The sequence below is a fragment of the Arabidopsis thaliana genome, chromosome 3 (genome assembly GCF_000001735.4).
Source record: "Arabidopsis thaliana chromosome 3, partial sequence".
Taxonomy (NCBI): domain Eukaryota; kingdom Viridiplantae; phylum Streptophyta; class Magnoliopsida; order Brassicales; family Brassicaceae; genus Arabidopsis; species Arabidopsis thaliana.
The window spans coordinates 4,331,093-4,354,574 of NC_003074.8; the positions used below are offsets into that span (position 1 = coordinate 4,331,093).

The window sequence follows — 23,482 nt, forward strand, 5'->3', positions numbered from 1 at the left end:
TAATCGTCGTTGAGCCGCGCTATCTATTTTGTGCATTTTTCTTTAATATGTACTCATAAGGGTTTTTTTTTTGCATGAGCATAAGCAGCGATAAGTTGATACATGAGAATGTTTACGTGTGGACGGAAGTAAATTGTTTTGCACTTGAAAAGATAAATTTTATGAGTCAATGCCATTAAACATTCTTATTACAAGTTTATTTTCTCGAAGTTGCATCTGAATAACATTGTAGTATTGATTACGAGATTGAATTTATCTCGAATAGTGAGTCTAATGAGTGTACACATATCGGATTTTGGATGGGACCATAAAACACGACGTGGTATTTGATAATTATAATTTATTAAGTACTGTACTGTCTGTCTGTGTTCCGAAGATAATGTTAAACAAATAACACCACAATCTCCTATAGAAAGACAAACCTGTCCTCATAACCTAAACCAAAATTTTCATTCACCTTAGGGTGAATATGTCATATAAGGTAATAAAGCCAATCTTGTAATAACATATAGAATTATAGATATGATTCTATAATTAATTAACCCAAACAATAAGTAGATATCTATATTAAAAATCAAATCAAATCTAGTAATCGGAAAAAAAACGAACCGTCCCTTTCTCCACTCAAGTAGTTAAATTGGTTCTGTGAAGGAAGATAAATCCGCTGTTCCTCTCCTCTCTCTCTCTCTTCCCGTTTTCACTTTTGTTCGTTCTCTGGCGGCCGATCCCGTCGCTCGCTACCTTTTAAGATATTTTTTTTATCTAATGAACCTGAAATTGTAATTAGGCATATAATTGGGGATTATTTGCTGAAATTCTCATTTCTAGATCGAAAAAAGCGAATAATTCGTTTTCATTTGATTCTTGCCTAATCTTAGGGTATGTCCTCCCCCTTGATCTGTATAGTTTTTTTGATGTTGTGATTTGTTAGGGTTTGTGAATTAATTGTTTCAGATTGGGTTTTGCTCCTTTTTCCATTTTTGTCTGCTTTAGTTTATAGGTTAGGTTTCCGGATTTTGTGTTGGAGTTTCTAATTTTGCTTTGAATTGGATTATTAGCCCATTACGTTTCCTAGGCATAGACATTGATCAATTGCACGGTGAATGTTTTAACTTTTTAAGCTGTTTTGATTTCCTTAAACTGTTCACTGATTACTATTTATGTGCAGTTTATGCCCCCATTTTTGAGTAGGGATGTAGAATTTCTTGATTTAAAAGCTTTAATAATATGGTTTGTGTGTTTGTATATGCAGGTGTCTTTATTTATCTACCAAAAGAATGTCTAATTATCGAGGAGATGATGCTGAGTACATGGAAGACGTAGATGATGAGATGGAAGATGTTGAAGATGATATGGATGAGGAGTTTCGTGGTGATGATCTTGGTGCTTCAGATTCTGACGTTGAAGAATTTGACTATTCGGTTAGTATGATGAGATGGAACATGTTTTGTTGGCTATGCTACTTTCTAATCTCATTTTACAGCTTTTTTTTTTTTTAAACTATGTTTTAATTTCGTGTTATATGGTTTCAGAACAATAAAGTAGCTGATACCACGGCTGAGCAAGCTCGGAAAGGGAAAGATATCCAGGGGATTCCGTGGGACAGACTTAATATTTCTAGAGAGAAATACAGACAAACTAGATTAGAACAGTATAAGAATTATGAAAATGTCCCTAATTCTGGAGAATCATCAGAAAAGGTAAGGGTTATATCCTCTGATCCTCTATTTGTATTAGTGTTCAGGTTAGCTCAGTCACCTAATACATCATTTTGTATGGATTCAGGTTTGCAAGGTCACACAGAAAGGAGGACTATTTTATGACTTCTGGCGGAATTCACGATCTATTAAGTCTACTATACTACATTTCCAGGTTTTTTTTTTTTAATATTGAGAGCTCACTAACTTGGACTAGTTGATAGTCTTTCTCTTTCTGATTGGATTTATTTATTGTGTTTGGCGTGATTGTGGACATAACATTTGTCTACTGCTAAAAACCTCCATCTGATCAAGAATTTTTATTGGTGTCATAGCTGAGAAATTTGGTATGGGCAACTTCTAAGCACGACGTGTATCTTATGTCAAATTTTCTGGTTACACATTATTCTTCTCTAACGTCTGGAAAGCATGAAGTTCTCAATGTCCGTGGTCATGTTGCGCCATCTGAGGTTGGTTTTTGTCAGAATGTAGAAGTTCTACATTACTGTAACTCTATGTGGTGCTGAACTGCTTTTGCTGCATTTAGAAACATCCTGGAAGTTTACTTGAAGGATTTACGCAGACTCAAGTAAGTACACTTGCAGTAAAAGATGACTTTCTGGTTGCTGGCGGGTTTCAAGGAGAACTTATTTGCAAGGTAACTCTAGATTTATCTATCACGGATTAATCACATTATCGACTTGCAATTCTGTTCTATGAGATTCATCTGTTTCCACTTTGGTTCAGCATCTTGATAGACCGGGTGTCAGCTTTTGCTCTCGTATGACTTATGATGATAATGCTATAACCAATGCTATTGAGATCTACAACAAACCCAGGTTTGTGCTAGTCCTTTGCCCGAAAGGTCCACATTAAGTTGTTAGAGTCACTGCTTGTAACTTAGTTTTGGCTTCTGTTTACAGTGGTGCACTTCATTTTACTGCGTCAAATAATGACTGTGGAGTTAGAGACTTTGACATGGAGAGATACCAGCTTGTTAAGCATTTCCGTTTTCCTTGGCCAGTGAATGTAAAGTCCTTATTTGTTTCTTGGTTTGCTTTTGATCTCTTACACTTGCGGAAAATAGCATGAGTTACAGTTAGGCTTTTATAACCCCATTTCTTCTTCAGTGTACCTAATCCAAGTGATAAAGGTACATGTGTTTTGAATCATTTAACAAAAATGGTATTCTCTGTTTTCAATTTGTTGGTACAGCACGCATCTTTGAGTCCTGATGGTAAATTACTGGCTATTGTTGGAGACAACCCGGAGGGCCTTATTGTAGACCCCAACACAGGAAAGGTACATATTTGCGGTCCTGGACATAAGTGTGTGAGATACTCAAATGGTTTGTCACCACGTGTGTGCTTTATAGTTCCACATCTTTGGAATTTCTGCAGACGTTGGAAACACTATCAGGACACTTGGACTTTTCCTTTGCCTCTGCGTGGCATCCGGATGGAGTCACTTTCTCTACAGGAAACCAAGATAAGACTTGTCGTGTATGGGACATCCGTAACCTATCTCAGTCTGTTACTGTCTTGAAGGGTAACCTGGGAGCAATCCGGTCAATCCGCTACACATCAGATGGAAAATACATGGCCATGGCTGAACCGGCTGACTTTGTCCATGTCTATGATGTCTCAAACGGGTATGAAACAGAGCAGGAAATCGACTTCTTTGGGGAAATCTCTGGAATATCTTTCAGCCCTGACACAGAGGCGCTATTTATTGGGGTATGGGACCGCACTTATGGTAGCCTCCTTGAGTTTGGTCGGCGCAGGAACTATTCCTACCTTGACTCGTATCTTTAAGCTAGAAGAGAAGTATACACAACCCTGTCCAATGAAGAAAAGAGAGCTCATTCAGCAACCAGTGAACATGACAGAAGCAAAGCATAGATATATGGATATCTCAAAGATGTAAATGATGTGTTGTGCAAATGCTAGTTAGTTAGTGTCTTTTGTTTCCTTCTCCGGCTGGTGTGTTATTTTCCTTATGTCTGGTTATGTCTGGTCTCAAAAGGTTCAAGATGTGTACAGAAAGGGCTGGTTCAGTGGTGGCACAGACTGGATTAGGACTTGAGGGTGGCTCCGCAGCGGGTTCTGGATTCAAAGTCGGGAGGATCATTGTTGTTGTGTTTGGTGGCTTGTGATCTTTTCTTTTTGTTCCTTGTACTTGTGGTTGTTGTAGGAACTCGAGTGTTTAGATCCTGTTCTGAGTTTAGAATTTGGAGATACTTAACTAAATTAAAATAAATTAATAATAGTCCTTTGTTCGTTATAATTCGATTACAAACCCTAATAACAGATGATTTCTCTAATCACTAAACAACAATGGTGATGTGTCGTATACTACTTTTGGAAATTACGTCCATTATTAACATAACTCAATGTTCATATTTATAACATGAAATATTTATTGTGGTATGAAACAGAGCAGGAAATCGACGTCAATACCGGCCTTAGGTCCTATCAGACTACTTATTGGTTTGTCAAGATCTCATCTCGTGACAGCTTAGCTTCCGTCCATCTGAGAGAACCATTGCATGACCGCAAAACCTTGCTCCACGCCTCCACCGCCGAACTTTGAGCTTAATAAAGATACTACAGACGGGGACTTAATAAAGATACATCACATATCATCAAGTAACATAACGAAAAGAAACATATGCGCCATGTTTTTGAAGAAAGATCTGGATATATGGATATGCCTGTAATTCACTACAAAAATGGCACTTACTAAAAGAAACAACAAGAGAGACACTAGTTCACAGTTAGTAACCTCCTCACTAGCTCTAAAGCCATAATAAAGCTGACAAATCCTCCAACTGATAGAAAACATTACATTTAGAAAGAAAAAGAAAACAAGTTCTATAGAGAAAAGGAAAAATGTTACAACAGACACGTAAGACAACAAAAGGGAGAAAAGCTACTGAGCCACTGTAGAAGCAGTAGCTCCTGATTCATGTGAAGACTTATATTCCAACATCTCAATTCTGTATCTCTCCACATCCTTAACTCCTTTGTCTTGATAAACCTGTAATGATGAACAAATTTGTAAGCAAACACTGGTTTAATGAAAAAAAAAAAAAAGTGGATATAATTCGATGATGATTGGTTACCTGTTTCTCAGATTCAGTGAGATTGCTCCACATGTGTCCTATTTTCTTAGTGATGGATCGTTCTTGTCCATGGTACTCAGGTTTAAGCCTCGCGTACTGCTCAGCAAAAAAGAAGTTGTAGCCACTCCTGTGGCATTTGGGTTTTTGAGTATCGACTACAGCCAACTTTGATTTCTTCCTATGCCGGCGTTGTGATGATTGTACAATGGCTGAAGGTGTTTCCATGGTTTGTTGAGACTGACTTGGCGTTTGAGGAATGTGGTAAAGGACACCTTTCAGCTCTTGAGAACCCAATTTCATCGTCACCAGATAGCCGCTATCAAACTTCCCATCAATGAATCCTTGAACCTCATACCCAACTTGTGGTTCATCAATACCTGCAGGTTCCACAATGAAGCACAAAGACACACGGTCAAAATTTTACTAGACACACACGCGGTAAACTCAAAACATATAAGGAATGGAATCAAAGGAAAGATAAGTGTATATTTATTTGTTCCAGTCTAAAAGGAGTGAAACAGAGCCAATATTTGTAACACGTTAAACTCAGGAATCTTTGTCACGTGAGAAAACTAATGAACCAGATTGGGGAATTAAAGGCCTACCAGACATTACTTCTTTAAAGAGAATCTGTAATAATAAACTTCTATCCAACGGAATACTAAATACAACATACTACATACTGATGAATGGACAAAGATATGGAGGGAAGAATAAAAAAGCCACAAGAGTTAGAGAAACGTGTCTTATACCTTCCTCAGGGTTTGGAGATTCATTGGCAAGGCTCTTCAATGCTTCATCTGGAAAAGCATGAGAATTTTGGCTTATCTCAGTATGTAACAGAGCAACGAAAGAAAAGGTAAGACAACGATAAGAATTTTAGTGCTGAAATAGACCTGTTGATTGGAGTGAAGACACCGGTTTTTCAAGGTAATACACATGTTCCAGCTGAAAAAGAAACTTGAGATAATACTTCCTCAAGACAAACGATGCACTTGTTATCGTTGTCGGAAAACTGAATGCACCAATCACTTCTTTCCATTTCCGATCCTTCACCACCTAGAGTAAAAAAAACATACACACTTCAATACTCAATGGAACAATATTAATCTCCCAAAAGTATGATTAACGGTAACATGAACTCATTCATACCCTTTCGATACCACCTCGAGACGTAACCTCGATGAAAAGCCGATGCAGATCAAGAGTGTTTCCTCCCACAGTAGGAACCCTTTTACAGAGACGGAAAATGTTTCATTACCAGACAGTGATCAATTAATAAACACAAGAGACAAAACAACACACATTAAGCCTAAACTCGTTCATAGATATAATTACAGTATCCAGATTAGTAAATACTAAATCCAGTTTGATTTCATTTCCTTATGAACAATATAAACAGGTAAAGAATACGATAAATCTAATTCAACAGACGATACACATGACATAACGCACTTCCTGCTTAAACTTCACCAATCCGGAATCCACTAAACCCTAATTGACAATTTTCAACATTTCACTGAGCAACAAAATCTAATTCTATTGCTTTCAATCTCACCAAACAATATAACAACACCTCAAGCCTTAAATCCCTAACCAATCTTCGGGAGAGATACAAACAAACAAAGTTGGGTTTTTTCTTCCACAATCTTAAACCAAACGAAAAGGTCTCACAAAAATGTGAAAAGGGTAAGAAAGAAACTGACTTCAAAGTCTTGCTGGTTAATCCGAGGAAAGCTCGGAGCTTTTCCCAGAAGAGAGCAGAGTTACGGACAAGATCATCATATTTGGCAGGAACAGAGGAATCGTCGCATCTCTTGTTGTCAGAAGGATAACCATTAACGGGCTCCACGTGAGTTTGAGAGTAGGGTGGTGAAATATCGGTCGACATCTTTTTTTTCTTATGGCCGTCTTGGTAAAGGTAAGAGCAATTGAGACCACCGTATTTCAGATTTTTATTTTTCTTATAAGATTATAAATTGGGACAAATTGGATAAGGATTAAACGAAATTCACACAAATTTGAATGATTTTATCTTCTGAGATTTTGCCCTAAATCATACAAACTTTTATCTGGGGACTTTAATTTTATGTCCTTTATATTATTTTTAGTCAAGACACCAATTTTAGTTCCTTCCGTTTTCGGCTTAAATTACTTTGATTAGGTTTAAGACGAAACCTGAGAGTCCAAGCCCATAGCATAAGCCTCTGCCCCGATTAAACTACTCCCTACAACAATGGCCTATTGTTTTAAAAACCAGACCGGACCGGTTGATTAACCGAATCTAGATTGAATCAAAAACCAAGATTTAAGTTAAGGTTTTATTACACTCTTGAGTCAAATCACAAAAACCGTCGGCAAACCATTATAACCGGTGATCGGATTCGATATCAAAAATCTAGTTCACAAAATAATAATGTCTCTTTAGTTGTTGATGGGAAATTTAAACATCGTAATTTAACTATAACAATGGGGACAATATCCTTGAGAGACCTTATTTATTACAATCTGGAGAAACAAAAAAAATGTTCGGTAACACAACAAGGAGAAGGAATTTTTCAAGTTGGTATTACTAATCGTGAAGCAGGAGAGAATTGTAGGACGAGAAACCGAAGTATAGAGACGAGCAAGATCAATTGTGTCAAGATATAGAAACCGAGCTTACATGTTTTTCCTAAGATGTTTCCACGGTTTGATACAGGATCTTCTTTCAGAGAATGTAACTTCTTAGTTTCTTGGAGTACTTGTAGTGAACTCAGAGATCTTGTGAGCATCAAATGTTCGATTTCAGTTTCAATCTTTCTCTGGAAGATGCATTCAAGTTCAGATTCAATCTTTGAGTTTTCGAGTTCTTGGATCCTAGCTTCCTTTGCCTCGAGAGCAGCTCTCGCTTCCTCGAGTTTGTGTTCCAGAAGTTTTACCTTCTCCTTCAAGATCAGTGCCTTTGATCCTGAGGATGTTGAGTTATCTTCTTTACAATTTTGATGACTTGGCTGGTCTGAACTCAATTCATCGGTGTTCGAATGTAGTAGTACAGATTCCTTACCTAGCTCCTGGAAACTTTGAACCTCTGCACACGTTTCAATCGCATAGTTAGTTTAGAAATATCATGTAACATTGATAATATAAACATGGGAGCTTTAGGACATGAACATTGAAACAATTCACATGGATATCAAAAATCAAGGTTCGTGTGCAAACCTTTCCAAAGAACTTCCTGCAGAACTGCAAAGCTTCTGATAGAATCTGCAAGTGCGTCTTTATCTGCCCAATGATTGTTGTTTTTCTTACTCTCTCCATCGTCTTCTTTATTCCCGTTTTCGCTTCTGCTATATGTTTGAACTTCCTCCTTAACTTGACCTTCATTGCTAAATCCCCCAATATAATTCATCGTCAATCTCTCATCTTTCTCTCCATGGTTACCAACAGAAACCGAGCCAGTCGAAAACACAAAATCACTACTTCTCAAGTCGGAATCCAAGCTGGAACAAGGCTTCTCCTTCTCGATATCCCCCCGCTCTTCGCTAGCCCTCTTGATGGTATCACTCCAGAGTTTCTCTTGGCTACCTGAAACAACCTTCCCTCCTACTACATTCTTTCCACCTATGGTATTACCACTATGCTCTTCACTTTTCTCAAACGCTTGCCCAACAGCAAACATACAACCTATATCGGGACTAAACCCGTTGGCTACCCCTGGATGATGCACCATATTCACTGACCCAACAGAGCCTTCACTACTCTGCCTTGCTTCAACTGAAGAAAATTCTACATGTTTAGAAGGAGGATTCACCAAACCAGCCAATCCACGTTTCAGTAACTTACTACCATCATCAACAGGAGCAGCCTCATCTCTCACAGGACCATCTCTTTTGATCCGTCTCCATTTCTTCAAACCAAAACCTTTCCTCGTAGAATGTACTGATCCACCAGGAGATTCAACGCTGTTCGATCGTTGAGGTGATCCAACACCTCCTTCCTCATGATCATTATCAGGCAATACTAATAATCCATTTGCAGGGACTGAATTACCGTTGTCTTCCACAGAATCAGGGACTGACTCATTCATGCCTAAATCCATTTCACAACAAAAAAAAAGGTATCAAATTCTCTGTCATCAGAGACACAAATCTGAAAATTTCCAACAGCTAAAGAACTAGATTCAGCTCACTACTTCAAAAGAAAGAACTGATGTATAGTGTTATTCTAACCTCATCTACCGAAACAACAATGAACAAAACTCAATTCACAATTCAACAATCTCATCTAATCAAGTCCAGAAATTTTTTGAAAAAACAAAATTAATGAAAACAGAGAGAAGCGACTCGAATCAATATTTAAAGCGTACCTAAAACAATCCAACGAGAGCTTGCCTGAGTTACAGATGAGCAAGAGAAACAAAATCCTAAAGAATTTAGAGTGCGACGGAGAAATCCGCCGACATTATTACCGGGAGAAGCTGTATCAACGAAAATGATTAAAGTGGACGAAATGATTCTACAGACACAGGAAAAAAAAAACATTAAAGATAAAGAAAGAGAAAAAATAATGAAGATGGTGCGAATCATACGTGGGACCCACATGACATAAACCCAGTGCGCCAAGCTGGCCGTCCGATCTGGAGTACACAACATGTCGGAATTAAAGTGTGTATATGAGCCCAACATGTTGGCCTGATAAGGCCCATTAAAACTAGACTTAAATATTTTCAAAATAATGAAAAGTGTGATTTTTCTATTTTAAAATTTAAAAGATTTATTTGGTATCATATTCAAAAATCAAAATAATGTTTTATGCAGATTTGAACATTTACAAATCATTAAAAAAATCAACTCCTTAAAATGATTTTTTTATCTATTTTTTGTATAAAACAGATTTAAAAAATAAATAAATAAATGCTAATTCTTGAAGTATGGAATTGTTTTATAAATGTAAAATCTCCATTCTGTTGAGGAAATGGGTAAATATTTAATATATTTATATAATTAAAAGTTAGTGAAAACTATTTACAATCTGAAATCTAATTCCAAAACATTTCTGAAAATTTTAGTGAAATTTTAAAATATGGACAGATAAACTGATTCATTAAATATAAATTAAGTATTTTAGTAACATGTAACAAAATGTGATTACCATTTATTTTAAAATTTATTATAGTTATTTTACTTTAGAATCTACAATATCCACAAAATTTATTTTATTTTAATATTGTTAATTGTCAAAATAGTATTTTTACTGATATCTATGAAAATATTTGATTTTGTACTAATAAAATTGAAAATGATAAACTTTGTCATAAGTAACTATTGTATATCATCTATAGTTTAAGACAGTAATTATGATTAGATATATTGTGTTTGAGACAATATTTATTTTTTAACATAATTCATATCATTATTAAACATTATAACAATACATTATATGTTTTGAGTGAATCAATAATCTATTATATATACATACAAATACTCACATTTTTAATATATTGTAAGTTGTAACAATCATTTTCTATCAACAAAAAAAAAGACAACTTCTTCTTCTTCTTTTTTTCTACCAATTTCAATTTTCACATCCCCATTTCCTAGTCCTAAAAAAAACCTCGAATAATGTTGATGCCTCCCACCATGTCTTGTTTGATTCCCAAAATAGTTTTCATATCCCTTATCACTTGTTTTGTGTGTCGTGGACCTTATGCCCATGCAAGAAGTTTGAATCCACCAGTCATGGGAGAAACTAACCCGCTCATAAAAACGATGAAGGTTCCTGTGAATATAATCTACGGAAGTTATAAAAGTGGACCTGATGATTCAGGTAAAGGTCACGATGCACCTTTACCACCAAAGATACCGATGAATATAAATTACGGAGGTTATAAAAGTGGACCTGATGATTCAGGTAAAGGTCACGATACACCTTTACCACCAAAGATACTGATGAATATAAACTACGGAGGTTATAAAAGTGGACCTGATGATTCAGGTAAAGGTCACGATGCACCTTTACCATCAAAGGTACCGATGAATATAATCTACGGAGGTTATAAAAGTGGACCTGATGATTCAGGTAAAGGTCACGATGCACCTTTACCACCAAAGGTACCGATGAATATAATCTACGGAGATTATAAAAGTGCACCATCACCACCAAAGGTATCGATGAATATAATCTATGGAAGTTATAAAAGTCGTCATGATGATTCAGGAAGAGGTCACAATGCACCATCACCACCAAAAATACCCGTTAATATAATCTACGGAGGTTATAAAAGTGGACCTGATGATTCAGGAAAAGGTCACGGTGCACCATCACCTCCTCTTTAGTAAAAGATATGTTGAGTCCATATTCCTTATATGGCATATGTAATGTGTGTGAAAGATATATAGACAATAATAAATATAAATATTAAAAAAAGTTTGTGATGATGAAGTTGCACTGCACTCTAATTTGATGAGGTAAGATGTGATACATATTAAAGTAAAAATGTTAAGAATCTTATAGACTATAGTTTCAAGATAAAATAACATCAACAAAGAAAAATAAGATAACTTAATTATCTCAAAATTCAAGATATAAGTGATCGAATAATGGAAACGGGAACAGACAATTACTCTTATATTCAGTCTTTTCCTTCGTTCGTAAACAGTAATAAAACTGATTCCAACTTGAAAAGAAAAAAGTCATAGTTCAAAATCCCTAAATCGAAACAGACAGTCATATAACACTAAAAATGTATTATTTTAGAACGTTTAAAACATAAGTCGATTATCGTTAAAAAATATCCCTTACAATTTTTTTTGAATAAATGCGAATATATATGTGAGGAGAAGTGCTTTGTGAATCAATGAGACGTATTGAGATAAAGGCCGAAGAAGAGATCCGTGCGGGAGAGTGCCTATCTACGTCAACATGGGTCGACGATTGACTTCTCAACCAAGAATGTCACTTCCCTCTGTTGATTGTTATCAATAATAGTAATAGTGACTAAGCAGTCATCGGTAGTATTTAACTTGTCTATATCTTTTGGATGATGCGTGTGTTTATTTATTAGATGATCTAAAGTTTCTCTAAATTCAACGTTGCGAAGAGCTTAATTTCAACCTAAATCTACCTAAAATATCGACTTTGCTCAGAATTTGATTCCTCGACGAATACAACGTACTTATTTACTATTTGAAATCAGGTCAAGAAAAAAGTCCATATAAATAGCAGTTTACAAACCTAAAGTAAAGATAGGTGTAATTTTTTACCCATAAAACTGATTCGATCCGGTGTAGCTGGTTATTATAATTCATCACATGTTTTAGCCAAATATAATCAATATTATTATAGTTTTAGTCATAAGATGAGTCCGTGTGATCGAATAGTTTCTTATTTACTTTATTTTTGTTGTCTTGCCAATTGGTAGCGTGAAAAGATCTCAGGTTCATGCGAGGCGTTGATTGTTGAATATCAACTGGATGACCCCCTGTACACGTGAGAATTTTGTATGGGGGTCTATCTGTGAGTAAGCAATATAAATTATCAAGTATCATATGTCAATTTTGGCTTTTGGGTATGTTAAGTTGGACAACGAAGATAGAGAGGCAGTCCTTGGTTATATATGAAGCAACTATATGTACTACTAGTATTAATCAAATCAACTATCTTAAACTTATAGCTTTGGATTTTTTATTTATTTATATATTTTCTCTAGATAGTCACGAGTTTGATGGGTTTTTTTTAATAAAATTTTTGTTTCCATAATCACGGTTTGTATTGGTTAAGTTATTACTGAATTTGTACCGACATATACAGATAGATCTTCGTGAGTCGTCTGTATATTTCTAGTTATGCTGAAAAATAAAACGAGAGTACTAGAAATGTAGTATTAATTTAGTCGTATATGACCAAGATGTGACGACCAAAAAAGAAAGAAGAAAAAAAAAAGAAAGAGAAATTGAATAAGTTTACGTGAAAAAGGGGATAGTTGTACCAAAAATAAGGCAGATTTGAATGCGATGATTCCGCTATCTTAGGAAATCAAAAATATCATCTTCATTATTAATTCATGAAAGTGACGGGTAAGATTTTCAAATCGTATCGACTTTTCGTCTTTTCTTCGAGACTTCGACCCTAAAAATACTTATACCATAAGTATTTTGGACCAAAGTGTTTTTTTTTTTTCTTTTTTCCTTTTGGTCTAAGATAATACATTAATATGAAAATAAAACTAAAATGAAATCATAATAAATGGACACGAGAGAATCTTTGGAAGTCACAAGATGTGCATTCGTGCGGCCGAAGAAACTGACAAAAATGCAACCCTACTACGGCCCCGGCCACCGAGCCCACTCTCGTATATATTTTCATAAACCTTCTCACTTTAGTATAACTTAATTATTATCCCAGTTGTTGAATAATCTATCTTCTTGGCCCCTCTACTCGCTATATAGTATTTATACAGTTTTTGGGACCCTATTACATCTACCAGTTTTACAAAAGACATCCTACACACCAACAAATTTTTAAAATATATAGAATATGCAATACGTGAAAGGAGGACTTCGAGATCATTTTGGTCTCCTCCACGTATTTTTTTCGTCATATATATGTTAATGTCGCGGGTTTTTCGACCTGCAGATGTTTTGTTTATTCTTTTCAGAAATCTATATATTATATATACATATATAAAGAAATGATTAACCAATGAAGCCTCGGTTAATATTAATTTACAGTTTTACACCATATTATATATAGCTTATAGCTTACGGAGAAACCTTGTAGAAAATTCTATCTATCCAGTTATGTTTCTCTTAATTACTCATTGATACCTTAACTGGAGTACCTAACCTATATTTGTGTTTAGGTAAAAGTAAGATAGGAACGAGAAAGATAAGTTAAAAAAAAAAGAAAAAAAAAAAAAACGAGAAAGATAACTTTAAATCGATTAATTTATCTAAATTAAAGTTCTTTTCGTTTAGTTCGGCGCAAATACTCGACCAGTTTAAATTCAAGTTCATTATATGCACGAGCAACCAAGCACGATGCATTATTGCATAAACAAATGAAATCAACGGCATCCGATTTTTTAAAATAATTAAGGGCATGTAATTAATTAATATTTTAAATTATGAAAGGATTTATACGTACGTATATATAGTTCATAGTTTTATAGAACTCCGAATTTGTTGAGGGTATATATTTGAAAAAGCATAATTTTTAAGTTTAAACAGGCCCAGTTGATTGATAATCCTAACTTAATCTCTCGTACCTACCAAAATTAAGCTGTTGTCACGTCTGTTGCATTCATAATTGGTCAACAATATTTGAGGAAATAATTATGGTAATAGTTGAAAACACTTGTATTTCCTTTTTGTCAGGATAACACTTACGTTTCATGCAATTATTTGATATAAAATGTGTAGAGAGATATATTAATCAAAATTTGGTGTGTGTTTTTTTTTCTAAACACATTCAAAACTTGGTTAATTAAGTTGGTCACTTGGTAGAAATTTAAACAAAAAAACTATGGATCCGATTTATTTATTTGTCCAACCAATACAATATTTGACAGTTGTTTTACGTGAGGTTTAAACTAATTGTAAGGGTAAAGCGATAAATACAAACAATACGTGGGGATTAGTTGCTGAAAAAAATAAGTCACGAGAGGGCATAGATAAAAAACCAATAAACCATATTTGTTTTTGTTTAACGAAGCACTAGAGCTTCATGCGTGTAGGGTTATAAAGTTACATACACGCGTGGAAAAATACGAGAACGGTGGTGGGGAATTAGGTCTCTATCGTAGTTACCGTTAATTAATACAATATATTAGAATTTTGTAGTTTTAGATTTCTCTTTTTATGATGATATTTTGTCGTGCAGATATTTATGGAAGCGTGAGACGTTCGTGCGGAGTGAGTAATATAGATAATACAGATATTGATGTAACAAAAAAAAAAGAGGATATGATTTGCTTTGGGACGTTAAACACGAAAATAGTCGACTTTAAAGGGTTGAGTAAAATAATTAGAGAAAAGCTTATTTCAGTGAAATAATGCGGTAACTGGTAGGATTTGAAGCTCGGATATGTGTTGATGCTTTGGTATTTTTCGTCATTGCATTGAATATATATGGTGCATTGAATATTTGAATATTTAGAGATTAAGTTACAACAGATCCTAAAAAAAAAAAAAAGAAAAAAAAAAAAAAAAAAAAAAAGTTACAACAGATCCGAATATTTAAATTATACGGAAACCGAACTATACATACATCGAACAAATACTAATTTACTGTAAATTATTTACATGTTGCACAAATTTTACTGAATTCGTAGATTTCTTTGACATCAACATGAGAACACTTAGAAAAAGCAACAAATCTAGTCCTCCACAAAACAGAACTTTTGTTAGATTTATAAAAGATTCTCCCCTAACCTGTAAAACTCAAATTTTAAAACAGTTGACGTAGAGTTTGATCTATTGCAATATAAATTATTTGCACGAATACTATTAGGTGGGAATGTGAGATTAATAATTAGGAAAAAATTAGTCTTTAATATAATGATTATGCATCCTCTTTTCACGTAAAGATTAGTCTCATAGTTTTGTCTTCTTTAGCTTTTTCTCCTCTTTTTTTCTTCTCTTTGCCAAATTTCTTCTCTTTCGCTTTTACATTTTCTCCAGCAAAATAAGACAAGATCTCAATCACTTCTTCTTCTTCAATTCTATCTAAAGCTGTCACGAGAAAGCCAGAGAATTTCTCAGCTTCTCATTTTGTCAAGCAAATACAAAAAGAACACACTTCTTTTTTATTTCCGGGAAAATTCGTTTTTATGTAGTGGTCGTACTAAACACGCTTCCTTTATGTGGAATCTTAAAGCAGTCCCTTTTTTTAGTTGAATTCAACAGTTTTTTTCTTTTTTTTTTTGGTTCCGGATCCGACCATCTCTGCAACATCGTACTTTGAGAGACAACACTGTCGAAGACCATCTACGTTGTCTTCTTTACTTGGAGAACTCTCTCTGTCTCTTCTCTGTACTTTCTCCCTTCTCTTTTTCCGTATCTGTCAGCCTTTGATTCCGCTTTTTTGTTCCTTCACCACATATACATGTATGTATCTTCTTCTTCTACCTTGAACAAGACTTGATTTTGCCACTAGTTATTTCAGAAAAATTAATCTTAATTTCACTTTGAATTTTTCAGCGTTCCAAGCTCATATCCGGTGAAGTTTTTGGAGGATTTGGTTGTTATGGAGCATAGGGTTTTCTCAAAAAGAAGATTCTTGAGCTTGAAATTGAAGTCTTTGAATTCTTAAGGGAATTTTATCGAACACTTTGTGGGCTAATAACATGAAACAACAATGGCAGTTCTTGATCCTCTGTTTGCTCGTCTTGTTTCTAACGGTGGACTCTCGTGGCAGACGGCTACTCAGCGACGACGTTAACGACACAGCTCTGCTAACGGCGTTTAAGCAAACCTCTATCAAGTCGGATCCTACCAACTTTTTAGGTAACTGGAGATACGGGTCGGGTCGTGACCCATGTACTTGGCGAGGCGTCTCTTGTTCTAGCGATGGTAGAGTCATTGGACTTGATCTACGAAACGGTGGTCTTACCGGAACCCTAAATCTCAATAATCTCACGGCGTTGTCTAATCTCCGGAGTCTTTATTTGCAAGGAAACAACTTCTCCTCCGGAGATTCTTCTTCTTCTTCAGGATGTTCTCTCGAGGTTCTGGATTTATCTTCAAACTCGCTTACGGACTCTTCAATAGTGGATTACGTTTTCTCCACCTGTTTAAATCTGGTTTCTGTCAATTTCTCGCACAACAAGCTCGCCGGGAAATTGAAGTCTTCTCCTTCGGCGAGTAACAAGAGAATCACAACCGTTGATCTCTCGAACAATCGCTTCTCCGATGAGATTCCGGAGACTTTCATCGCCGATTTTCCGAATTCTCTGAAACACCTCGACTTATCCGGCAACAATGTCACCGGCGACTTCTCTCGTCTCAGCTTTGGTCTCTGTGAGAACCTCACCGTATTCAGCTTATCACAGAACAGCATCTCCGGCGACAGATTTCCGGTTAGTCTCTCAAATTGTAAGCTCCTCGAAACGTTAAACCTCTCTCGGAACAGTCTCATCGGAAAAATCCCCGGAGATGACTATTGGGGAAATTTTCAGAACCTGAGGCAGCTCTCTCTTGCACACAACCTTTACTCCGGTGAGATTCCACCGGAGCTTTCTCTGCTCTGTCGAACTCTAGAGGTTCTCGATCTCTCCGGCAACAGTCTCACCGGTCAGCTTCCGCAATCATTCACCTCTTGTGGCTCATTACAAAGCCTAAATCTTGGAAACAACAAGCTCTCCGGTGATTTCTTAAGCACCGTCGTGAGTAAACTCTCTAGAATCACTAATCTTTACTTACCATTCAACAACATCTCAGGCTCTGTTCCGATTTCGCTCACCAACTGTAGTAATCTGCGAGTTCTTGATCTGAGCTCAAACGAGTTCACTGGAGAAGTACCATCTGGTTTCTGCTCTCTTCAAAGCTCTTCGGTTTTGGAAAAGTTGCTTATTGCCAACAATTACCTCTCAGGAACTGTCCCTGTAGAGCTTGGTAAATGTAAGAGCTTGAAGACTATAGATCTTAGCTTCAATGCTCTCACTGGTCTGATTCCTAAGGAGATATGGACATTGCCTAAGCTCTCCGACTTAGTTATGTGGGCGAACAATCTCACTGGTGGAATCCCGGAGAGCATTTGTGTTGATGGAGGAAACTTGGAAACGTTAATCTTAAACAACAATCTCTTAACCGGTTCTCTTCCAGAATCAATCTCCAAATGCACCAACATGCTTTGGATCTCCCTTTCTAGTAACCTGCTTACCGGTGAAATCCCTGTAGGAATCGGAAAGCTTGAGAAGTTAGCGATTCTGCAACTCGGGAACAATTCTTTAACTGGGAACATTCCAAGTGAGCTTGGAAACTGCAAGAACCTTATCTGGCTTGATCTTAACAGCAATAATCTAACTGGGAATCTCCCAGGTGAACTTGCAAGTCAGGCCGGACTGGTAATGCCCGGAAGCGTCTCTGGTAAACAGTTTGCGTTTGTGAGGAATGAAGGTGGGACGGATTGCAGAGGTGCAGGGGGTTTGGTTGAGTTTGAAGGAATTCGTGCTGAGCGGTTAGAGCATTTTCCAATGGTTCATTCATGTCCCAAGACTCGGATATACTCAGGCATGACCATGTACATGTTCTCCAGTAACGGGAGCATGATCTACTTGGACCTTTCCTACAATGCGGTTTCAGGTTCTATTCCTTTGGGTTATGGTGCAATGGGATATCTTCAGGTCTTGAATTTGGGACATAACTTGTTAACTGGAACCATACCGGATAGCTTCGGAGGATTGAAAGCAATTGGAGTTCTTGATCTATCTCACAATGATCTCCAAGGATTCTTACCTGGATCACTAGGAGGACTCTCTTTTCTAAGCGACTTAGACGTCTCTAACAACAATCTAACCGGACCAATCCCATTCGGAGGCCAACTTACGACGTTCCCACTCACAAGATACGCCAACAACTCTGGCCTCTGCGGGGTTCCTCTACCACCTTGTAGCTCTGGTTCCCGGCCCACGAGATCTCATGCTCACCCTAAAAAACAGAGCATTGCGACTGGGATGAGTGCGGGGATTGTGTTTTCTTTCATGTGTATTGTGATGCTTATTATGGCGCTTTATAGAGCAAGGAAGGTTCAGAAGAAGGAAAAACAGAGAGAGAAGTACATTGAGAGCCTTCCGACATCTGGTAGCAGCAGCTGGAAGCTCTCTAGTGTTCATGAACCGTTGAGCATCAACGTTGCAACATTTGAGAAGCCGCTGCGAAAACTTACTTTTGCACACCTTTTAGAAGCCACAAACGGGTTTAGTGCTGATAGTATGATCGGATCAGGTGGATTTGGAGATGTCTACAAGGCTAAACTGGCTGATGGATCTGTTGTAGCGATCAAGAAGTTGATTCAAGTCACGGGACAAGGTGATAGAGAGTTCATGGCAGAGATGGAAACGATTGGTAAAATCAAACATCGAAATTTGGTACCTCTTCTTGGATATTGCAAGATTGGTGAAGAGAGACTTCTTGTCTATGAGTACATGAAATACGGAAGCTTAGAGACAGTTCTGCACGAAAAGACCAAGAAGGGTGGAATCTTTCTTGATTGGTCAGCGAGAAAGAAGATTGCAATAGGAGCTGCGCGTGGGCTAGCTTTTCTGCACCATAGCTGCATTCCTCATATTATCCACAGGGATATGAAATCAAGCAACGTTCTTCTAGACCAAGATTTTGTTGCCCGTGTCTCAGATTTTGGTATGGCAAGGCTGGTGAGCGCTCTGGACACACACTTGAGCGTGAGCACGCTCGCAGGTACTCCCGGGTATGTCCCACCAGAGTATTACCAGAGTTTCCGATGTACAGCCAAAGGAGATGTGTATAGCTACGGAGTTATACTTCTGGAGCTCCTCTCAGGCAAGAAACCGATCGATCCAGAGGAGTTTGGTGAAGACAACAACCTTGTGGGATGGGCTAAACAGCTCTACAGAGAGAAGAGAGGAGCTGAGATACTTGACCCAGAGTTAGTAACAGACAAATCTGGCGATGTTGAGCTACTTCATTACTTGAAGATTGCGTCTCAATGTTTGGACGATCGGCCATTCAAAAGACCAACTATGATTCAAGTCATGACGATGTTCAAAGAGCTCGTTCAGGTTGATACAGAGAACGACAGTCTTGATGAGTTTTTGCTAAAGGAAACGCCGTTGGTCGAAGAATCACGAGATAAGGAGCCTTAAGGAATTCAGGAAGATTTGAAATTTGTTATTTTCGTCCTATTTTTGGTGTTACTGATTCAGTGTATATAACAGTAAAAAGTAATACAGACACTGAAGGGTTTTTACTTAATTTCTTGATTTCTGAAAGCTATTAAGAAATACTTCGTTGTAAAGTTTTTGTACCTAACAAATTAATCTTATCGTAATGACAATTTTGTGAGCCGTGTTATATACTTATGTGTGATGATGATTAACAATATGATAAACTTTGATTGATGGTATTTCTGCTTTTGATCTCAAGATTGGCAATTAGGGAAAGAACACTTCATGTCAGACAAAGAAGATGATCTCTGCTTATTTCGTTGAAGATTATGGATACATTACATAAGCGTTACAAAAAAATGAAGAACAAAAAAAGAGAAACTTAATGCGTCTTTTTAAAACAAGAAAAAAATTACTTAAGGGATAGACATACATACATTTCAATTTCATGTATATACGAATAAACCATATACTTTTAAAAATCAATTTTATAAAATTTAAAACAGTTAAAAAGAAAAGACCCAAAAAACCAGAAAAATAAATCCGTTAGGTAAACGTCTTGCAAATGCCTCTCAATCGATTGAATCAACAGAAGAATCCAAACTATTTTGTTGCATTAAAAGTAAATTTTTTGTAAAATTTAACTTAGGCTCCAGCGTAAGGGTTAGGCTTAGGTGTACCCTTCACTAGACCACATTGGAGGCTTGTCTCAGGCATGTTGTATTCATCTCTCAGTGATTTCTCTGGTGACAAGACACTCGCGTAAAGCTGCTGTCCTAAGTAGCGTCTCTCGGAGTTTTCAGATCGAACGTTCCACATTCCACAGTTGTCGAATGTGAGCAAGATTGCTGCCCAACATTTTGGGTAGACTTGGACTGTGTGTCTGCTCACTGCGTCCAGCAGGTTGTAGTTTTTTCTCTTCTCTGGGGTCCAAGTCCCTGGCTCGACACTTTGAAACAGAGTCAAATTGAATATTAGGTTAAAAATGAAGAATTTCTTGTAATGCAAGAAAGCAATTAGATGACTTGTTGTGCAATAAAGTTATGTAAGAATTCATGAGTGTTTTAAATGTTTGTTTCACTTACGCGACGGCAAAGAAGGAGTAACCGTCCAAGTGCCACGACTGAACACTCTTCTCGTGGTTCTCAAACACCACCTCGATGAAGGTGCGGTGAGTGATGTTAAGAACATTTGGCACGATCTTGATGCTCTTGATTTGTTCTGGGGTTGGGTTATCAGTGATGGAGTCGTACTTGAAAACCTTGTCGGCAACACCAAAGTACTCCGCAAGCTTCAATGGGGTTTCGGGGTCAGTGTGCGAGACTCCGTTCAAAGCGTACCTGAGCTTTCCATCGACCTTGCCTTGAGTGTTCACAAGCTTGATGGTGCGTGTGATGTTGATCTTTCCGTAGTGGTAAGATCCCTGAGGGTTAGGCCTGGCTGCACTGGCGGTCAAGTTCCACCTGAAAGATCGGAACTGGTTCAAGGACCAAGCCCAGCCGACTGGACCAGGGGGTAGCTGCGAAGAAGCGGGACCTTTGCCTCCCTCATAGCGGAGAAGACCAGTGGTGGTTATAACCGACTTCAAGAACCTAGAGGATGCAACCATGTAGTAATCTTTAGCTTCCTGATTAGCGGTAAGGATGGTTCCGTAACACTGACCAACGTGAACGTCGAGAGAGTCATAATCGTTCTGGAGAACGTGCGATCCTTCCATCTCAACAAGCTTCAACTTGTGATTCTGAATCCTAAAGTTAAGAGATGTCTTGAGACCCACGTTACAGATCCTAACCCTGTAGGTCTTTCCAGGTTTCAAGGTAAAGAGAGGTGCATCGGATCCATCGCCTTTCCCGGACTTTCCGTTGATGAGAATACCATCTGGACGGCCAAGAGTACGACCGCTGTCAAGGAATTTCTTCAACTGGGTGTGGCTCTTGGTGTACCAGTCACCGATCAAGACGGTGTAGTCATCTTCTGGGTCAGCATAAGGGACCGGGATGAGGAGACGGCTGTTCACACGGAGACCACCGAATCCACCAGCGGAACGGTGCATCGCGGTGCTGGGGTAGTAGAAATAGCTTCCGATCTGATCCTTAGGCTGGAAATGGTAAGTGTAGTTGGTGCCGGGCATGATCGGACACATAGTTCCTGGAGTCCCATCTTGCCAACAGTTCTTCCTGTGTTGGATCCCATTCCTAAAACGCAAAAACAAAACATATATTATAAGCATGCATATTGAAAATGATATATTTTGGTGAACCGTGAAACAAATGTTATAATTACCATGTGAGGAGGAAAGGTTCGTCGAGGTTGTTGAAGACATTAATGATGACGTTGTTGTTGGAGGTTGAGTTGACGTTGGGACCAGGGAATTGTCCGTTGATGAGAATGACTTGTTGTGGAACACCGAGAGGAGACACGGTTCCGTAGGTCACGTTCCATACGTGATGGAAGTAAGGATCTTCGGCTCGGACTACCACCGTTGCGGCAGCGGCCAGGTAGAGGCACGCGGCCAAGAGTTTAACCCCTCGCATAACAATAAACAATTTTTGGTTGAGATAACAGTTATAGATTTTTTATGTGTTTTGGTACTAATTGTTTATTGTTATATATAATTATGCTTTGGGGTTTGAATTTCGAGTTGTGGAAATGTTTCGAGGCATTTTTATAGGGTTATTTTTGACGAATGTTTTTCCAGGTTTTTCTCGTCTTCTTTGGGGTCTCCTACCATTTCGCTATTCCTTTCGCCATATTTGGGAATATTGAAGTTTAACCTCTCCCTATTTTTGGTGTTTCTCTTTAATTCCTCTTAGTTTATTTTCTTTTTTCCCTATGTCTTTTTTGGTTTTGGTTTTCATGTCTTCGAGAATTTTGCTATTTGGGATTAAAAAATAATCTAAAGGATATAATTTTATATATATATGTGACAAAGGTATAGGTCGACCAATAAACATTTTACATTATTATAGAAAATATTTTGAAAATCGCTTATTTTAATCATAACACTTTGTTTTGTACATTATGCTTTTGGAATTTGGATGATTATGTCTTTTTATATAATATATACCAGAAAATAATTCGATATGTCGTATTTTTTCTATCTATATATCTTTTGACTTCTAATTGTAACCATAGGAAAAATTAGATGACATTGAAAATCAGGTAATGATGCATAGCATTTGTTCACAACAATATTGTTAAAGTTAGGAATAGGAGTAGTATCTTTTCCCTTTTCTTCAATCATACGAGCTAGTCAACCGTTGACGATAAATTCACGGAGAGCACCGGAACCTTTAAGTATGAGAAACTACTTCAATAATCTTAGAAATTACTTACCTAAAAAATCTTGCACTGTGTAGAATTTGGTAAGAGACATATGGTCTCCAAATACGTTCTCAGCTAGCGTTATGTCATTGATGCCAAAACGTTCTTTCATCTTTCTAATTAGAAAACAAAGATGAACAAAAGTTTGTGATACACTCCCTTTGGTCAGACGAAAAGAGTTTGTGACACACTCCTTTTGACCAAGAGTTTGTGATACAAAGATGAACAAGAGTTCATGATGCCGTAAATACAAATATTTTGAATGTGTAACTTTTTGTTAAAGTTATAAGTGATAAACTGTTTTTTTTTGTAGTGTATATATAAGAAACTCTAAGCATTTGGAGAAGAAAATAAACATGTCGCATAAGACCCACGATGTCAATTACCATTTATTAGGCCTTTATCAACATCCCACCTCACAATATATCTATACTAATATATAAAATTATTTTATTTTATTTTTATATATAGAACACCATATACACACATGTACAT

General features: G+C 37.0%; 6 protein-coding genes and 1 long non-coding RNA gene across 10 annotated transcripts; 3 read left to right on the plus strand and 4 right to left on the minus strand.

The window, feature by feature from the left end:
• Positions 1–438: 438 nt before the first annotated feature.
• Positions 439–4,000, plus strand: AT3G13340 (Transducin/WD40 repeat-like superfamily protein). Of its 3 annotated transcripts, none has more exons than NM_001202949.2 (10): positions 439–705; positions 1,253–1,421; positions 1,533–1,700; positions 1,786–1,872; positions 2,033–2,167; positions 2,245–2,355; positions 2,445–2,536; positions 2,621–2,726; positions 2,913–2,999; positions 3,098–3,859. In NM_001202949.2, the coding sequence occupies exons 2-10, from the start codon at positions 1,278–1,280 to the stop codon at positions 3,509–3,511; spliced, it is 1,344 nt and encodes a 447-aa protein (NP_001189878.1). In that variant the 5' UTR covers positions 439–705; positions 1,253–1,277; the 3' UTR covers positions 3,512–3,859. The 3 variants fall into 3 exon arrangements, with proteins under 3 accessions (NP_001189878.1, NP_001319539.1, NP_566453.1); NM_112179.3 differs by having other exon boundaries at positions 538–879; positions 3,098–3,998; NM_001338044.1 differs by having other exon boundaries at positions 439–1,421; positions 3,098–4,000.
• A 382-nt stretch (positions 4,001–4,382) lies between these two features.
• Positions 4,383–6,924, minus strand: AT3G13350 (HMG (high mobility group) box protein with ARID/BRIGHT DNA-binding domain-containing protein). Its single transcript, NM_112180.4, has 6 exons — positions 6,528–6,924; positions 5,974–6,052; positions 5,718–5,880; positions 5,574–5,621; positions 4,822–5,198; positions 4,383–4,736 (listed from the first exon to the last, which is right to left on the minus strand). Exons 1-6 carry the CDS (start codon positions 6,710–6,712, stop codon positions 4,629–4,631), a joined length of 960 nt encoding a protein of 319 aa, NP_566454.1. The 5' UTR covers positions 6,713–6,924; the 3' UTR covers positions 4,383–4,628.
• Positions 6,925–7,157: 233 nt separating this feature from the next.
• Positions 7,158–9,354, minus strand: WIP3 (WPP domain interacting protein 3). 2 transcript variants are annotated; one of them, NM_112181.5, is made up of 3 exons: positions 9,170–9,338; positions 8,023–8,892; positions 7,158–7,891 (listed from the first exon to the last, which is right to left on the minus strand). In NM_112181.5, exons 2-3 carry the CDS (start codon positions 8,888–8,890, stop codon positions 7,380–7,382), a joined length of 1,380 nt encoding a protein of 459 aa, NP_566455.1. In that variant the 5' UTR covers positions 8,891–8,892; positions 9,170–9,338; the 3' UTR covers positions 7,158–7,379. The 2 variants fall into 2 exon arrangements, with proteins under 2 accessions (NP_566455.1, NP_001327578.1); NM_001338045.1 differs by having other exon boundaries at positions 7,194–7,891; positions 9,170–9,354.
• Positions 9,355–10,571: 1,217 nt separating this feature from the next.
• Positions 10,572–11,138, plus strand: AT3G13370 (formin-like protein; the record flags this gene model as incomplete). The annotated part of the gene is made up of 1 exon (NM_112182.1): positions 10,572–11,138. The coding sequence occupies one exon, from the start codon at positions 10,572–10,574 to the stop codon at positions 11,136–11,138; it is 567 nt and encodes a 188-aa protein (NP_187945.1).
• Positions 11,139–14,445: 3,307 nt separating this feature from the next.
• AT3G02685 lies at positions 14,446–14,704 on the minus strand. The gene has a single exon (NR_140935.1). It is a non-coding gene; the product is annotated as an other RNA (long non-coding RNA).
• A 533-nt stretch (positions 14,705–15,237) lies between these two features.
• On the plus strand, positions 15,238–19,847 carry BRL3 (BRI1-like 3). The gene is made up of 2 exons (NM_112183.3): positions 15,238–15,908; positions 16,002–19,847. The coding sequence occupies exon 2, from the start codon at positions 16,148–16,150 to the stop codon at positions 19,640–19,642; it is 3,495 nt and encodes a 1,164-aa protein (NP_187946.1). The 5' UTR covers positions 15,238–15,908; positions 16,002–16,147; the 3' UTR covers positions 19,643–19,847.
• sks11 (SKU5 similar 11) lies at positions 19,844–22,304 on the minus strand. Its single transcript, NM_112184.4, has 3 exons — positions 21,947–22,304; positions 20,749–21,858; positions 19,844–20,612 (listed from the first exon to the last, which is right to left on the minus strand). The coding sequence occupies exons 1-3, from the start codon at positions 22,195–22,197 to the stop codon at positions 20,309–20,311; spliced, it is 1,665 nt and encodes a 554-aa protein (NP_187947.1). The 5' UTR covers positions 22,198–22,304; the 3' UTR covers positions 19,844–20,308.
• Positions 22,305–23,482: the final 1,178 nt, after the last annotated feature.

What these genes read in the sequence shown, in the direction of transcription:
- AT3G13340 (NM_001338044.1), top strand. Translation starts at nt 1,278, where the DNA reads ATGTCTAATTATCGAGGAGATGATGCTGAGTACATGGAAGACGTAGAT. An exon ending in TTGAAGAATTTGACTATTCG is followed by an intron (nt 1,422 to 1,532) that starts GTTAGTATGATG and finishes ATATGGTTTCAG; the next exon opens with AACAATAAAGTAGCTGATAC. An exon ending in CTGGAGAATCATCAGAAAAG is followed by an intron (nt 1,701 to 1,785) that starts GTAAGGGTTATA and finishes GTATGGATTCAG; the next exon opens with GTTTGCAAGGTCACACAGAA.
- AT3G13350 (NM_112180.4), bottom strand. Translation starts at nt 6,712, where the DNA reads ATGTCGACCGATATTTCACCACCCTACTCTCAAACTCACGTGGAGCCC. An exon ending in CTCGAGGTGGTATCGAAAGG is followed by an intron (nt 5,881 to 5,973) that starts GTATGAATGAGT and finishes TTTTTACTCTAG; the next exon opens with GTGGTGAAGGATCGGAAATG. An exon ending in GTCTTCACTCCAATCAACAG is followed by an intron (nt 5,622 to 5,717) that starts GTCTATTTCAGC and finishes ATGCTTTTCCAG; the next exon opens with ATGAAGCATTGAAGAGCCTT.
- WIP3 (NM_001338045.1), bottom strand. Translation starts at nt 9,344, where the DNA reads ATGTTTTTTTTTTCCTGTGTCTGTAGAATCATTTCGTCCACTTTAATC. An exon ending in CTCTCGTTGGATTGTTTTAG is followed by an intron (nt 8,893 to 9,169) that starts GTACGCTTTAAA and finishes AAATGGATTTAG; the next exon opens with GCATGAATGAGTCAGTCCCT. An exon ending in GCAGGAAGTTCTTTGGAAAG is followed by an intron (nt 7,892 to 8,022) that starts GTTTGCACACGA and finishes AAACGTGTGCAG; the next exon opens with AGGTTCAAAGTTTCCAGGAG.
- BRL3 (NM_112183.3), top strand. Translation starts at nt 16,148, where the DNA reads ATGAAACAACAATGGCAGTTCTTGATCCTCTGTTTGCTCGTCTTGTTT.
- sks11 (NM_112184.4), bottom strand. Translation starts at nt 22,197, where the DNA reads ATGCGAGGGGTTAAACTCTTGGCCGCGTGCCTCTACCTGGCCGCTGCC. An exon ending in GAACCTTTCCTCCTCACATG is followed by an intron (nt 21,859 to 21,946) that starts GTAATTATAACA and finishes TTTGCGTTTTAG; the next exon opens with GAATGGGATCCAACACAGGA. An exon ending in TACTCCTTCTTTGCCGTCGC is followed by an intron (nt 20,613 to 20,748) that starts GTAAGTGAAACA and finishes TCTGTTTCAAAG; the next exon opens with TGTCGAGCCAGGGACTTGGA.